Source organism: Vigna angularis, chromosome 6 (genome assembly GCF_016808095.1).
Source record: "Vigna angularis cultivar LongXiaoDou No.4 chromosome 6, ASM1680809v1, whole genome shotgun sequence".
Lineage (NCBI taxonomy): Eukaryota > Viridiplantae > Streptophyta > Magnoliopsida > Fabales > Fabaceae > Vigna > Vigna angularis.
The window spans coordinates 1,708,120-1,722,080 of NC_068975.1; the positions used below are offsets into that span (position 1 = coordinate 1,708,120).

Sequence of the window (13,961 nt, forward strand, 5' to 3'; positions counted from 1 at the left end):
ACTAATTAAAAAGTACGTTTACATAATAAGGATTTGATGTGTATGAAAATTAGGATTACATTTTTTTCATCACGGGCAGAATAACCCCACTTCCACTTGTCACTACAAGTCAAAAATGTCCTCTTGCTCACCACAGCTTTTTCTTGATTCCCCTCTCCATCGACTAATTCAAATAGCAGTTTTGTGCATAACAACATGGCCCACTTTTCGTTTCTCTTTTCTTCTCTCTGTGTTCTGCCACAACCTGGGCCCCACCTTCATCTCATGCATATTTCGGTCCTTCGAGTCAATGATTCATCCCAAAAAATTAATAATTAATTCCAATTCTTTGGAGTGTGGTTTAGATTTAGATTGATTGATTGCCATAACTCATGTCCGTGATCAGAAGCGAAACTCACGAGAAAGAGAAGAGGAAAAAGAAAAGGAGAAAGAAAAAAAAAACTAGGGTTTGATGGTTGGATCCTCGTATATAAAAGAACACCCTCATTCTTACAAACTCATTGCAACATTCCTCTTTCTCTTTCCCTACACCGTCTTTGAATCATGGGAAAGTTTGCCCTAGCTAACGTCCTATTGTTCCTTCTCTTTAACCTCACAACCTTCCTCAATGTTCTTGCTTGTCCTTATTGCCCTTACCCCTCTCCTAAGCCCCCAAAACACACTCCCATAGTGAAACACCCAAAACCATGTCCACCACCCCACTCATCTCCCAAACCTCCACATGTGAATCCACCCCATGTTCCAAAACCCCCTCATTACCCTAAGCCACCACTGCATCCACACCCACCCTATGTCCCAAAACCTCACCCTAGACCGCCAGTTCATCCACGTCCACATCCCCCTCATGTTCCACTACCCCCAGTTGCAAAGCCACCCCCATATGTCCCCAAACCACCGGTTGTCACACCACCCTACATCCCTAACCCACCGGTTGTTCCGGTTATTCCTCCTTACATCCCAAAACCTCCGGTTGTCCCCGTTATACCTCCTTACATTCCTAAACCACCAGTTGTGCCCGTTACACCACCTTATGTGCCAAAACCACCCACTGTGAACCCTCCGGTGGTTCCTTTGCCACCACTTCAACCAACACCACCCTCCGTGACACCACCAAGTCCTCCAAGTGAAACACCATGTCCACCACCACCATCACCCACACCAGTGGTGCCGTACCCTCCACCAGCACAACCAACATGCCCTATTGACTCTCTGAAACTGGGAGCGTGTGTGGATGTGCTCGGTGGCCTCATCCACATAGGTATTGGAAGCAGTGCTAAACAGACATGTTGTCCAGTTCTTGCAGGGCTTGTTGACTTGGATGCTGCAGTTTGTCTCTGCACAACCATTAGGGCCAAGATCCTTAACATCAACATCATAATCCCCATTGCTCTTCAGCTTCTCATTGACTGTGGCAAGACCCCACCAGATGGATTCAAGTGTGCAGATAGTTAGTTAATATATATTTATCAAGGTAGTGCACCCAGTTTAAGTGGTTTCTTTCAATCCCTTTTTCTTTCTAACTCGCGTTTCACATCTACTTTACATCATATATCATCTTCCACTTTTATCTTCCTCTTTTAAACTATCTATACCTTTTTCTTACATATTTTGGACCTTTTATCCATGGCACTACCTTTATAAAATAGAGGAAACTAGAAACTTTTCGTGTTTGTACTGATGGGAAATAATGGAAAAGCATATATTTTTAAGAACAAACAAGCTCTTTCCGTGCATCGATCATTTTCTCATTTCTTTACTTGTGGGGTATTTTCCTTCTCTCGTTCTTCCATGCATCATTAGCTGTGAACTGTGAACTCGAGAGGGTGGAAAAAATGGTAAAGAAATGAGATTTTTCAAATATATACAACTTTTTGTTAAAAAAAGACGTGTTATTTAAGTTTGATCAGTATGTAAAAACCAGATCCCGACGTTGCGTAGACAAACCAATGAACAATTTTTTTTTGTAGTACATAGCTAGAACAAGATTCTTCTTTGAACACATGCTTTTAAACTTTTGGGCAATAGAACTAGGGTTTTGTACAGGAGTACAAAGTTAGCACAGTTTTTTTTTTTTATTTTGTTGGAAAGGTGAATAGGAGTATTCTTTAACAACAGTTTCTTTTGCCTAATGTTCCCAGGAATTGCATAACTAGTGCATGAATAAGGGAAGCAAAGTCGAGAAGATGTAGAGAAGATGTAGTGAAGAAATCGTTTCTCTTTGATGAAGTTGTATACAAAGACAATTTAACTAGGAGGGAAATTGGTTTGCTTGTTGAGCCTAGATAATTTTGTGATGTTCCATGTTTACAGAGCCATGCATCATTGGCATGGCAGCATCAACTTTTAAAATGTCTGTGGTTTTCTTTCTCTGTTTGTTGTCTTGCAGGTGTGGTTCTGTGTGCATGTCAGCTTCTGTAAGTTCACCCGTGAGTGAGTGAGAGTACGTTGGGAAATGTACAAGTTAAAAGTTCCAAGTTAATGAGTTTTAATAATTTTCTTCCAAATGTTTTTTCTGTTACTTGGTCTCTTTACTCATTCTTCCAAATGTTTTTTCTGTTACTTGGTCTCTTTACTCATTGCACGCCTCTGCACTAATTTTCTGGGTAGAGATCTGCACTAATTTTCTGTGTAGAGATTGGCAATTGAAATCTTCCACCTCGTTAATTTAACAGAAAAATATTGTAAAATTATAAAAATGTGACTCAGTAAAACACAGAGCTATGATAATCATATAAAAATAAGGTCTCAAAATTTATTTGAGTTTGTTTATATAATTCAAAATTAATTTACCAATAATAATGACTATATTTCCTTATAAAATAACTAAATTAATGAACTATGATTTTGTAGTTGGAAAGAATGACTAACTGAAATAATGACTAAAGGTTCTTATATTATCTGATCAAGGCTAATCATTTAGTGTTAACCGTGTCTAGTGTTAATATGTATGATATGTGATTTTAGAATTTTAAATGTGTTTTCCAGTTAGTATTTTCTAATAGACTATTTAGTTGAAGTTCACATTTGAGTTGTATTATTGTGGAATAAAAGTTTGGTCAAAAGTTAACACTTGCGTTGTCCTAAATGAATGAAAAGTTGTCCAAAGAGAAACTAATAAAAATGCTTATAATTTTAGTGAATTCTCTTATATTAATTCTTCTTTAACGATTTTTATTTTTCTTTTTTTTTTTACACTTTATCTTCTTTTTAATGTGATTTTTTTTTACATATTTTACTTTTTAATGTGATTTTTTTTACATATTTTATGGGTGCTGTATTTTTGTTTATATGGTTACACGAGGGTAAATTACCAAAAGTTGGAAAATTTTAATTTGGGATAAAAAGAGACTGAAATAGTAAATAAACTATTGTAGGTTTGTTTTTCAATGTAAAAGTTAGTAAATATTTTTAGTTTTTCTTATAAAAGCTGTTGATGTACTAAAGCACGTATAAAAGGAGAAAAAAAAAATAACAGTTCTGAGAGGACCATATCAAAATCTAATAAGAAAACAAAGCACGGTAAAACGAAAAAAGGACACATTTATTTGTAGAAAAATCATATCCCATAAATCTAAGAGGATCTCATTATCCATTATCCAAATAATAATTAACAAGTATGTCAGCACATGAACGTGTAACATGCATTCCTGCCATCTAGCATGGATTTCTATGGAACAATTTTATCTTTATTAATTTATCACGTGAATAGGTAAATCTTCACTTTTATATATAATTTTTTAATTGTATATAGAGTATTTATTTATTAGTTTTATTATTTTACATCGCGACCATCATTTTTATTTCATTATAATTATTATCACTAAACTATTGTAAAATTTATTATACAAAACATTTCATAAGAACAATATTACACAAAGTAATATGAGAAATGTGACGTGTGGAGTAAAATATATTTTTTTTCTAATGCGATAAACGTAAAAGCACTTTTGGAAAAGTTATTTCATAAACTTCAATTATTATAATACAATTGTAATAGGACAAAGCTGTGAATCACATCAAAGTGAGTATTATACTTGCTCCTTAGCCTGAATAGATAAAAGGCTGCATCATTTATTGCGTAAGAAGATTGAATAGCCAGCTGTAATTTTGTCCCTATGCTATGATTATTATGGCAACTTTTGGAGAGTGAAAAATATATAGTGCTTTTGTAATAGGTGAATTTTAACTCAAATTTTATTTTATAAATTCATTTTAGAGGAAGGAACGTGTACTTATTTATATTCTGTTTTTAATTAATGAGATTTTTAATATATCTTCTATATTAAGTTATATATATTTTGAGTGTAAAATTGATATTAATAAGTGATTTTAAAGTAGGTGGAACAATAAACAAACAAATAATAAATTTTATTAAGATAAGTTTTAATATATAACTCCTTTAAATCTACTTCAACTTTACAAAATTACACTAATATAAAATAAGTACGATTAAATAAAGACTATTAGAAAATTTTTATTATTAAAATAAATTTTTTAACGACGGTTCACGAGGAACCATCATTAAATGTGAGACTTTAAAAAAATAATGAGTTTACAAGGGGATTGTTGTTAAGCGAGATTCTAGGAAACGATGATGGTTCTTGCACGTAATCATTATTAAGGGTGTTACAAGAAAAATCACAACCTTTTCATTCACGTGTTGACTTTTTTCACAATTTCTGCAACTTTGCACTACTCCTTCTATCACTGCTCACACTTGCTTCATTCGATGTTATTGTTGGAGGTCATCTTAGTCTGGTGTCGACATATGTGATGTTTTTCAACGTTCGAGGTCATCCTACTCACCTAACTCTCATTACATTAATGCAACTTTCAATGTGCAATCCTATTTGTTGGTTTCTTGTGTTGTTGTTGTTGGTTCCTCTTGATGCCGACTATTGTTGCTTGCGCTGCCACCACTTATTGCTTGCATCGCTGCTACCATTCACATTTCTTGTGTTACCATCGCTACTCACACTAGTGTAATCGTTATAGTTCACAAGCCTTAGTGCAGACAGATGTTTCCACCTAACCTTCCTCATTGCTACCTCATTCGCTCTTTCCCTAGCCTGGTCTACTTGCCATTTTCACATCTCAGGGTCTCATTGACGTTAGTTTAATTAGTTTCATGTAATTAGATCCTATTGTATAAATTATAGATTTGAATCATCCCTGTTTTTCTCACATATAATGACGGTTCAAACCTTCATTGATTCTCTCTATTTACAACGATGGCTAATTAATGATGATTATATAACCATTGTTCAAAGCCTTCTATAATCGTTGTTGAAATCCATTTCCATAGTAGTGCCAGCTTGTAAGTAGTCTTTGCACTAACTTATATACTTTAAAATGACCTTATCTTTAGTCGCTGTGAGATTTTCAACACTAAATTTCATTATCTTGGATAAAAACGAGTAAAAGAGAACGACAAAATAAAATTATCTTTTAAAATTGCTAAAAATAGGATTAAACTAAGATAGATATTGGTAAATTGTTTTGATAATTTAAATAGTATACAAGTTTTATACATAATGCTTTTCATATTAAAAGACAAAAAAAAATTATTTGTAATTTTGTACAAGCAAGTGCCTTCTAATTCCTACAACAAATGCTGCTTTAGTTGAAGATCAATTGATTGGATCACGAATGAGCTTTGAAGAGAATTTCGTATCCAATTTCATGAGATCGATTCACAATTTAAAAACTTTGGAGTAGTCAAATTAAAGGGAAATGTTTTAGTACACTTAAAGCTTTATGATAAAGGATTATCTCCTCAACATATATGAGAAGAACTTAAGGAAGAACATTTTCAATTCAAAGGATCTATGACAAGGTCAAACATCAAAATACGTTTCCTTGAATCTTATAATGTTTCATGAAAGAGGAAACTAAAAAAACATGAATATCATGAGCATAATTGAAGAATAATTTAGGAAATTAAATAAATTGTAATTTTTTTAAATTTTACATAATGTTAAATTCGCTAAGCAAGCCAATTTGTGTTCGTTGGGCAAGTGAGCCTCGCTAGGCGAAAGTCTACGTTTGTAATTTTTGTTTTTTGGTATTTTTATGTGTTTTGGACTGAGTTTTATTTTAGGGCTTCTAGGTTTTCTTAAACTTATGTGCGTATATAAAGAGGAACCGAAAGTTGATGTAAACTTGACTTATGAATTTGGTAGATTATAGCATCCTCATCCTTGTCTTATTCCACATTTTTCTCTGATTTAATTTTGTTATGTCTCTTAAGGATTCAAATTCATAAGTGATTGTACTCTTTCTTGGACAAAATCATATCATTTGGTATCAAAGCAAGGTTCTTATTAGAATATCCTCTATTATCTTACTTTTTGACATCTTAAAAAAAATCCTAAAATTCTTGAAGGTTTGTGTTATGTGCTTTGTTTTGAAATTTTGTTTGGTTCATTGTTCTTAAAATTTTATAAGGAGTAAAACCCCTAATATTTTATCCAATTTCGTTTAGTTTTTAAATTTTCATGTTTTGCATTTAAATTGTGCATTTCTACATTTGACTCGTGGAAATTATCTATTTTATATTACTAATAAATTTTTTACCTTGATCTTGCATGAGTTTTGGTGTTTACAGGGTGATACCTTGTCGTTTATGCTATCATATTACTACTACTTAACCAAGGCAATTCAGTATTGTCAAGTTAGTATTCAACAAACTAGAAAGGGGTAAGTTAACCCTGAGTTGTATCCCAACGAATACGAAATTTCTTTTCAATAGTTGTTTCTTATGGAAGTCTGCGAAAGGTTAGTAAAAAACAAAGCACATGCTAAAAGATAAAAGTAAAAATCTATCCTAATGAAATTAATATTGAAGATTGATTTATGTCTGAATTTAATGAAATAAAAAATAAAAGACTTTGAAACAATTATGTTGATAGGGGGAGTAATGTGATAGTTGAACCCAATCCCTATTATGTTGTTTTTTATGATGACAACACATTAATAGCAACAACACATGAATGTTTTAATGTCACAATAGAAAAGTGTTTCTGTGTTGTGTTCTACATATGTAAATTTGTACATGCTTACTGTGTTATACGCACAGACTTTGATAAATGCAGATGTTGGACATACTGTGTTGGTTATGCATACTATTGTGTTTATGATGTGATTATATTTGTGTATTCACATTGTATGTTTCTGCATAATGAAAACCACATGCACAAAAAGCATATATGCATGACATATTCAATTACAGTGTTGTAGTAATCAACTAAGGTCATCAGACAGCTTATGTTTTGAATTGTGGAAAAACAACTAGTTTGGATCGATTACATTAGTTGTTAAATCGATTAAAACTCGTGTGTTTGCATATATCATTTTCATATGTGTTGTGATGAGTTATTGAGAAGAAAAAGTTTTCAAAATTCTTTTAAGTGTTAAGCTTAATTAATTACATATTTTGTGTATTCAATTAAGTCAGTTATCTTTTGAAAATTTTTTTTAGCTTAGTCAAAATGCTTTAACGGTCATGTTTTTAAAATATGTTTGACTAACATTTAATGAAAATCGATTACATTAATTGAGCATTCAATTAAGAGCTAAGTTTGTTGTAATGTTGTTACATCTGTTTAATGTAACCGATTACATAAGTATAGTAATCAATTATTTTGCGTCAGAATTTATAAATACTTTATATTGACGCAATGCTTGAATTTCTATAACTGTTGATCAATTGAAAATTTTTATATTTGATATTCTCTATGAGGAAAGTGTTACAGGTTAAACAAACGCTCCAAGAATCAAGAACACGAAGAATTTGAAGAATCTTGAGGAATTCTTGAGAGGCAATTGACTGGACTGTATGTGCTTATCACATTAGCACGACTGAAGGTGCATCTGTTTTGATCAGGAGAAGATTTTGCAATCTTTATGTTGTTGTTTCCCTAGACATGCGTGACAAGAAGAAGAGTGAGGAGCTCTTGACTTTGAGAGGAGATTCTCAAAGGGTTTCTGTAACAGGGACAAGGGGTTCTATGTTTGCAGGTGTATTCTGTTCTATATTTGATTGAGAGTTTGAAGGTGTTTACATTTGAGTGTGCTTTGTAAAGCCTTGGCTGTAATACTTTGATCATTATAGTGAAATACTCTCCAATCTAAGGTTGATTGGGAGGGTGACTGGATGTAGGCATTGAGCCCGAACTAGGATAAAAATTGTGTTTGATTTTCTCTCCTTATCTCTTTACATTTCCAGTTTCATTGCATACATATTTGCTTACTGCACAAGAAAGATTTCAAGATCATTCATATTTGCGAAAAAGATATAAAAAGTGCATGTTTTTATAAAACACCAATTCAAGCACCCCCCCCCCCCCCCCCCCCCCTCTTGGTGTTAAGAAACAAGGTTCATTAATTCTAACAAATTATAATAAAATAAGCTAACTCACTACTTTTTCAAAATAGATTCATCATCGGCGGTTATCCATAGATTATTGTTCAATTGACTATTGTTTTTTATTTCAAATTAATTAAAGTAAATTCTCAATTTATTGCCGATCTTACTCTTAACCAAAATAGATTCTCAATTAAAAGCAAGACATTTTTAGATTATTCATAATAAATTCAACGAAAGTACATTCTCAATTAAATCTTATTATGTCTAATCATATCTATTCTTTTATTCCCTAACCAAGTTAAAAGTTAATTAATCAAAGTATATTCTTGACCAATTATTGTTAAAGTCTGTCTAATAAAAGTGCATTCTCAATTGGTAGTAAAAACTCATTCAATCATATGAAAGTCCATCCATTCAATCAAAGTACATTCTTAATCAAAATTAAAAACCTTTAGACTCATAAGATCAACATGCATATAGATTAAAACACCTCTTAATTATCTACAATGTAAAAACCATTACTTTTTACGTGATTGAGAGATAAAAGACATAAATGAAAGATAACCCAAATCAATAATCAAAAGATCAAATAAATTATTTCAACCTAACCTAAGAATCCATAATGAAATTATAGTGGAACAACCCTAAAAGCTTAGTCCTCCATGGATGAAGTGGAATACATGATGAATGAAAATAAAACTAAGAGAAGGAATATGGTGGATGATTGCTACACTAAACCAGAGTTGTTAATGCCCACTCTATGCTTTCCTTAGGTCTCTTTATATAGAACTTGATTGGACTTTTCTATTGTTGAAATTTAATTTTTGATAATGTAATATCTCCCAAACAATTAACAAATTTTGTCAATTTTAAAAATATTTGGAAGATATTCTTGGTTGATTTTTTCAGATTAATTATTTTTTAAATGATCTAATAAATTATCAACAACAATAATTCTTCCCAAATTCCAATTCAGCCCTTCTTATTTTGTCCAAAATTGTAGAGAAGTTCAAATATATTAATATTTATAATTTAACCCCTCCTGTTTGACTAATTTTAGATTTTTTAACCCAATGAGGGACTGCCACATGCCAATAACCTCTTCCAACTAAAATTAGGGTTTTGTTATGTTGGAGGTTGCCTTAGGTGTACACAAATGGAGTCCTGAGGTTTTGTGCGTGGAGGAAGAAGTATGATTAAGGAATTTGCAAGTGTTGATTCATGTGCGAATTGTGTTGGTGATGGATGAGCTCACAATGAAGGAGGTGATGCCATGAGTAGGGTTTGTGATAGAGATGCAATGGCTTTCGCGGTGGTGTTGCTATAATGGTTATTGATGCTTTCATGGTTATCGAACAATGGTACTCGATTTGTGGTGGTTCTTGTTGATAGAGGGGGCTATGTACAACTAAACTCGTATCTCATATGTGTGTTTTTTATGATGATAACAGAAATGTTTAATAGTTTCTTGCACAACAATATGGCAAAAATGTTGCTTGTTTATATATGTGTATTTTCTTGAACTATCTGTAATGTGTATTCATTGTTTACAAATGAATCATTCTTTAAAACTCCTTGTATATCTGCATAAATTAATCGATTACACTATTTATATAATCATTTAAATTCATCAGATCTTAGTATATCCTTAATAATGGCAAAACACCAAGTTTTAACCGATTACATTATGTGGATAATCGATTAAAACTTGTGGCTATGCCTGCACATGTTTACTGAGTGCATTAATGTGTTTTCGATGAAAACGTTTTCAAAAAGCTTAAGTATGGAACTCAACCGATTACATTAATTTCCTAATCGGTTAAAATGTGTTTTGTATGAAAACCTTTTTCATAAATAGCCATAACTGACATAACGGTCATATTTTTAAATATTGTGGCTTATGTGAATTGCTTAATCGATTACACGCAGTTCTTAATCTGTTAAATGTTGTAAAATACAAATATGTTATTGCTGAATGAATTGCTTAACCGATTACATTATTTACGTAATCGATTAAATGCGTCAGACTTGAGAAAAATTATAAATAGACGCATTATGCTATGTATTCAACAACTTTATGATTCATATCTTTAATATCTGATTAGTTTGTTGAGATCTTAATTGTAGGAGCGTCCTATTTCTCCAAGAATCAAGAATACTACATTTGAAAGAAATTCTCAAAGGTTTTTGAAGAATTGAAGTGTTGTCATAGGCTGATCATACTTGCACATTGGTGTACTTTTTGGAGATCGGATTTGTTTGAAATCAAGGTTGATTGTGTTCCCTGTTGTTGCAGCCAAGAAGAGGACTTGGTGGAGTTCTTTGACTTAGAGTGGGGTATCTCTAAGGATGACATAAAGTGTGATCTTTCTGGGTGTATGCTATAGTTTATATGGAGTTAGAGAGGAGAGTACATTGAGAGTGTTGAGATTGTTGAAAGGGGGAGCACTGGTTTAGCTGAACCCACAATCTCAGTAATATCTGAGTTTTTGATGATGACAACGCATAATTAATAACACATGTGTATTGTGTGTTACATGTTCTATGCTTACATGTTATATACGTATATAAGAACATGATTGTGTTATATATGTGTTGTTCATTGCATTTCACTGTGTTATATATGTGATTTTATACATGAATGCATGACACATGTTTTTGGATGAGAAAAACCACAAGCACTAATGTTGAATTTTAATTGTGTAGCAAAACAACAGTTTTAAGTCGATTACATTATGGGGTGATCGATTAAAACTCGTGTCTTTGCACAAACTGTTTTCAAGAGTGCTCTGAGAGTTTTTCAAAGAGAAAAGTTTTCAAAAATTGGCTTAACATTGTTACATAATCGATTGCATGCGATATGTATTCGATTAAGTTTGTTACTGTTTTGAAATCTTTTAATGCTTGATATAACTGTCACAATGACTATACTTTTAAATGTGTTGACCAAACATTAAATTCTATTCGACTACATTAATTGTGAATTCAATTAATTGCTTTGACTGCTACTATCTGTTATAACTGAATTGGTGTATTCGACTGCATTAGTAGCGAAGTCGATTATGTTGTGTCTGATACGAGTTTATTTATATATTGACGCGAATTTGATTTTTGTATAGACTTTTGTGATTCTAACATTTTCATATTCTTTTGCAGAAAATAGTAAAGTTTATAGAAAGAGAAAAAAACTCCCAGAAACTAGTTTGACCGTAGTGATCAACTAATTGTGATTTCTTGAAGAGCAAGATTGTTGAGTTTTCAAAATTTGATCTATTTGCACATTTGGGTGTCCACTACAAGATCAGGTTCTACAATCTGCTGAAGATTGGGTTGAGTTCCCTGTTGTGATTACAGGAAGAAGGACGTGATGCGTTCTTGACTTTGAGGGTGCCTCAAAGGGGTTGGATTGCAGAAGAGGGGATTCTTGTTGCTAGTTTGTTTATGTACTGCCTATATTTTGATTAGAGGGTTAGAGAGGTGTTTTATATTTTTGACGTGAGGTCTCTATAAAAACGTTAATCATTATAGAGCATTGGCTTCATGTGGTTGGAAGGACACTGGATGTAGGCTTGGCCGAACCAATATAAAAACTCAGTGTTTGATCTTTCTTATCCCTACTCTTTTACATTCAATCGATTATACTTTATACGCATTCGATTAAATTTCCACTGCATTGAAAATCTTTTAACTTGCATTTCAAGAAAAGTATAAAGGCATCTCTTTTGGTGAAAAAGATTTTGAAAGTTTTAAATTTTATACTTCACCAATTCACCCTTCATGGTGTGAGAAATTGAGCCATTCTATTTTAAAAGAGAGGATTGTTCTTTGTATCTTGCATGTAAGAACTCAATCAATATAGTGGAATCCTTTCAATCTCAGGTTGATTGAAAGAAGACTAGATGTAGGCAGGTTGACCGAACTAGTATAAACAACAATGTGAATCTCTTTTTCCCGACACTTTTACTTTGTTTTTATTCTTTATTGATTGCATTCCAAGAAATCTCAAAAGATTTTGAAAATATTTTAAAAGAACATATTTTTATAAAGGGTACCAATTCAACCCCTTCCCCCCTCCTCTTGGTTGAGACATTTAGCCTAATCTATTTCTACAGTTCTCTATGCATTATGTGTTAAAGACAAAATCGTCTATACGCCCAAAAGCTCTCATATTTTGAAGTTTAATCAAATAACATTAAAACGGATTAATAATCAGAAAATAACTTAGGCTGAGAACACAAGACTTAGAGCCTAAACACCAAATAATCACAACCTTAGATCCAAAATCCCAAAACATAGAAAAACATATGAAAACACTTAGGTCTTAGGAAATAGAAAAACATCTAGGCTAAAACACCAAGACGCATGGCTAAATGATGTTATGCCTAAAGTGTCCAAGAGAGATTGAGATAAACACTTAATGCTTATAATACCTGGAATAGGTACTTAACTTCTCTCGAAAATAAAATAGGCCGAGACAATATCTCTGACGAAATACATTACAAGACTCAATTTATGTAAGCAAGTTAAATGCTATCTGTTTAAAAAAGAGACAAAAGTTAAATAAGCGTTTACTTGACTAAGCAGTTCCATGAGCTCAACAAGTACCTCATCTTTTGATGAAGTGTATATCTACACTTGGTATCTTCAAAGGAAATAACTTAATTGCAAAATGCTACCTAACGGTAGAAAATCAAAAGCACTTTGTTGTTCTAAGCAAGCATAAATGACATTAAATGCTTAACATTCAAAAACAACAAATGTGATAGGAAAAGTTGTATTTGTTGCATGCACAATTTACTCTAATTTTGCATATGAGCTATTCTACCTATATCAACAATGCTACAGATCAAATATCAAAATGTGGACGTTAGAGACAAAAGAGATATTCACAGAATGTTCCGTTAGGGTTGTTACATGTTTCATCATAATCAATACCTTCTTCTTGACTATAGCCTTTTTCAACAAGCCTAGCTCTATTCTTGGTGACGTTTCCATCTTCATCCAGTTTATTTCTGAACACCCATTTTGTTCCTATCACTTGATGAGTGTTTTCTCTAAGGATTAATCTCCTCCACACTTGATTTCTTTCAAACTAGTTGAGTTCTTCTTGCATTACGACACACCAATGATCGTCTTTAAGAGCTTTCTTGACGCTTTTAGGTTCTAACTGTGAAACAAAAGCCATATTCATACAATAATTAGCTAAGTTTCTACGAGTACTTACCACTTTTGAGACATCTCCCATAACATTGTCTAATGATAATCCTCGGGATTGTTGCATTGTCTTAGCTAAATCTTCAGGTTGAGGATTATTTGTCTCATCTATTGTTGTCTCTCGCAAGTCTTCTTCTTTACCTGCATCTGATTAACTTGACTAAAGAGGTTTTTCCTCAAGGTCCACAATTTCATCAAAGACTCTATATGCTTTACTAGTTAGAGAATAACCAAGAAATATAGCTTCATCGGATTTAAAATCAAATTTTCCCAAATTTTGTTTTTCATTATTTAAAACAAAACACTTACATCCAAATATTTTCAAATGAGAAACGTTAGGCTTTCTTCCTTTAAATAATTCATAAGTAGTACATTTTAA

At 32.4% G+C, this 13,961-nt stretch overlaps 1 protein-coding gene across 1 annotated transcript; it reads left to right on the forward strand.

The window, feature by feature from the left end:
- Nucleotides 1-380: 380 nt before the first annotated feature.
- Nucleotides 381-2,518, forward strand: LOC108343540 (36.4 kDa proline-rich protein). The gene is made up of 2 exons (XM_017581885.2): nt 381-1,471; nt 2,139-2,518. Exon 1 carries the CDS (start codon nt 544-546, stop codon nt 1,450-1,452), a length of 909 nt encoding a protein of 302 aa, XP_017437374.1. The 5' UTR covers nt 381-543; the 3' UTR covers nt 1,453-1,471; nt 2,139-2,518.
- The last annotated feature ends 11,443 nt before the right edge of the window (nt 2,519-13,961 follow it).

Coding starts and splice junctions, on each gene's coding strand:
- LOC108343540 (XM_017581885.2), top strand. CDS start 544: ATGGGAAAGTTTGCCCTAGCTAACGTCCTATTGTTCCTTCTCTTTAAC.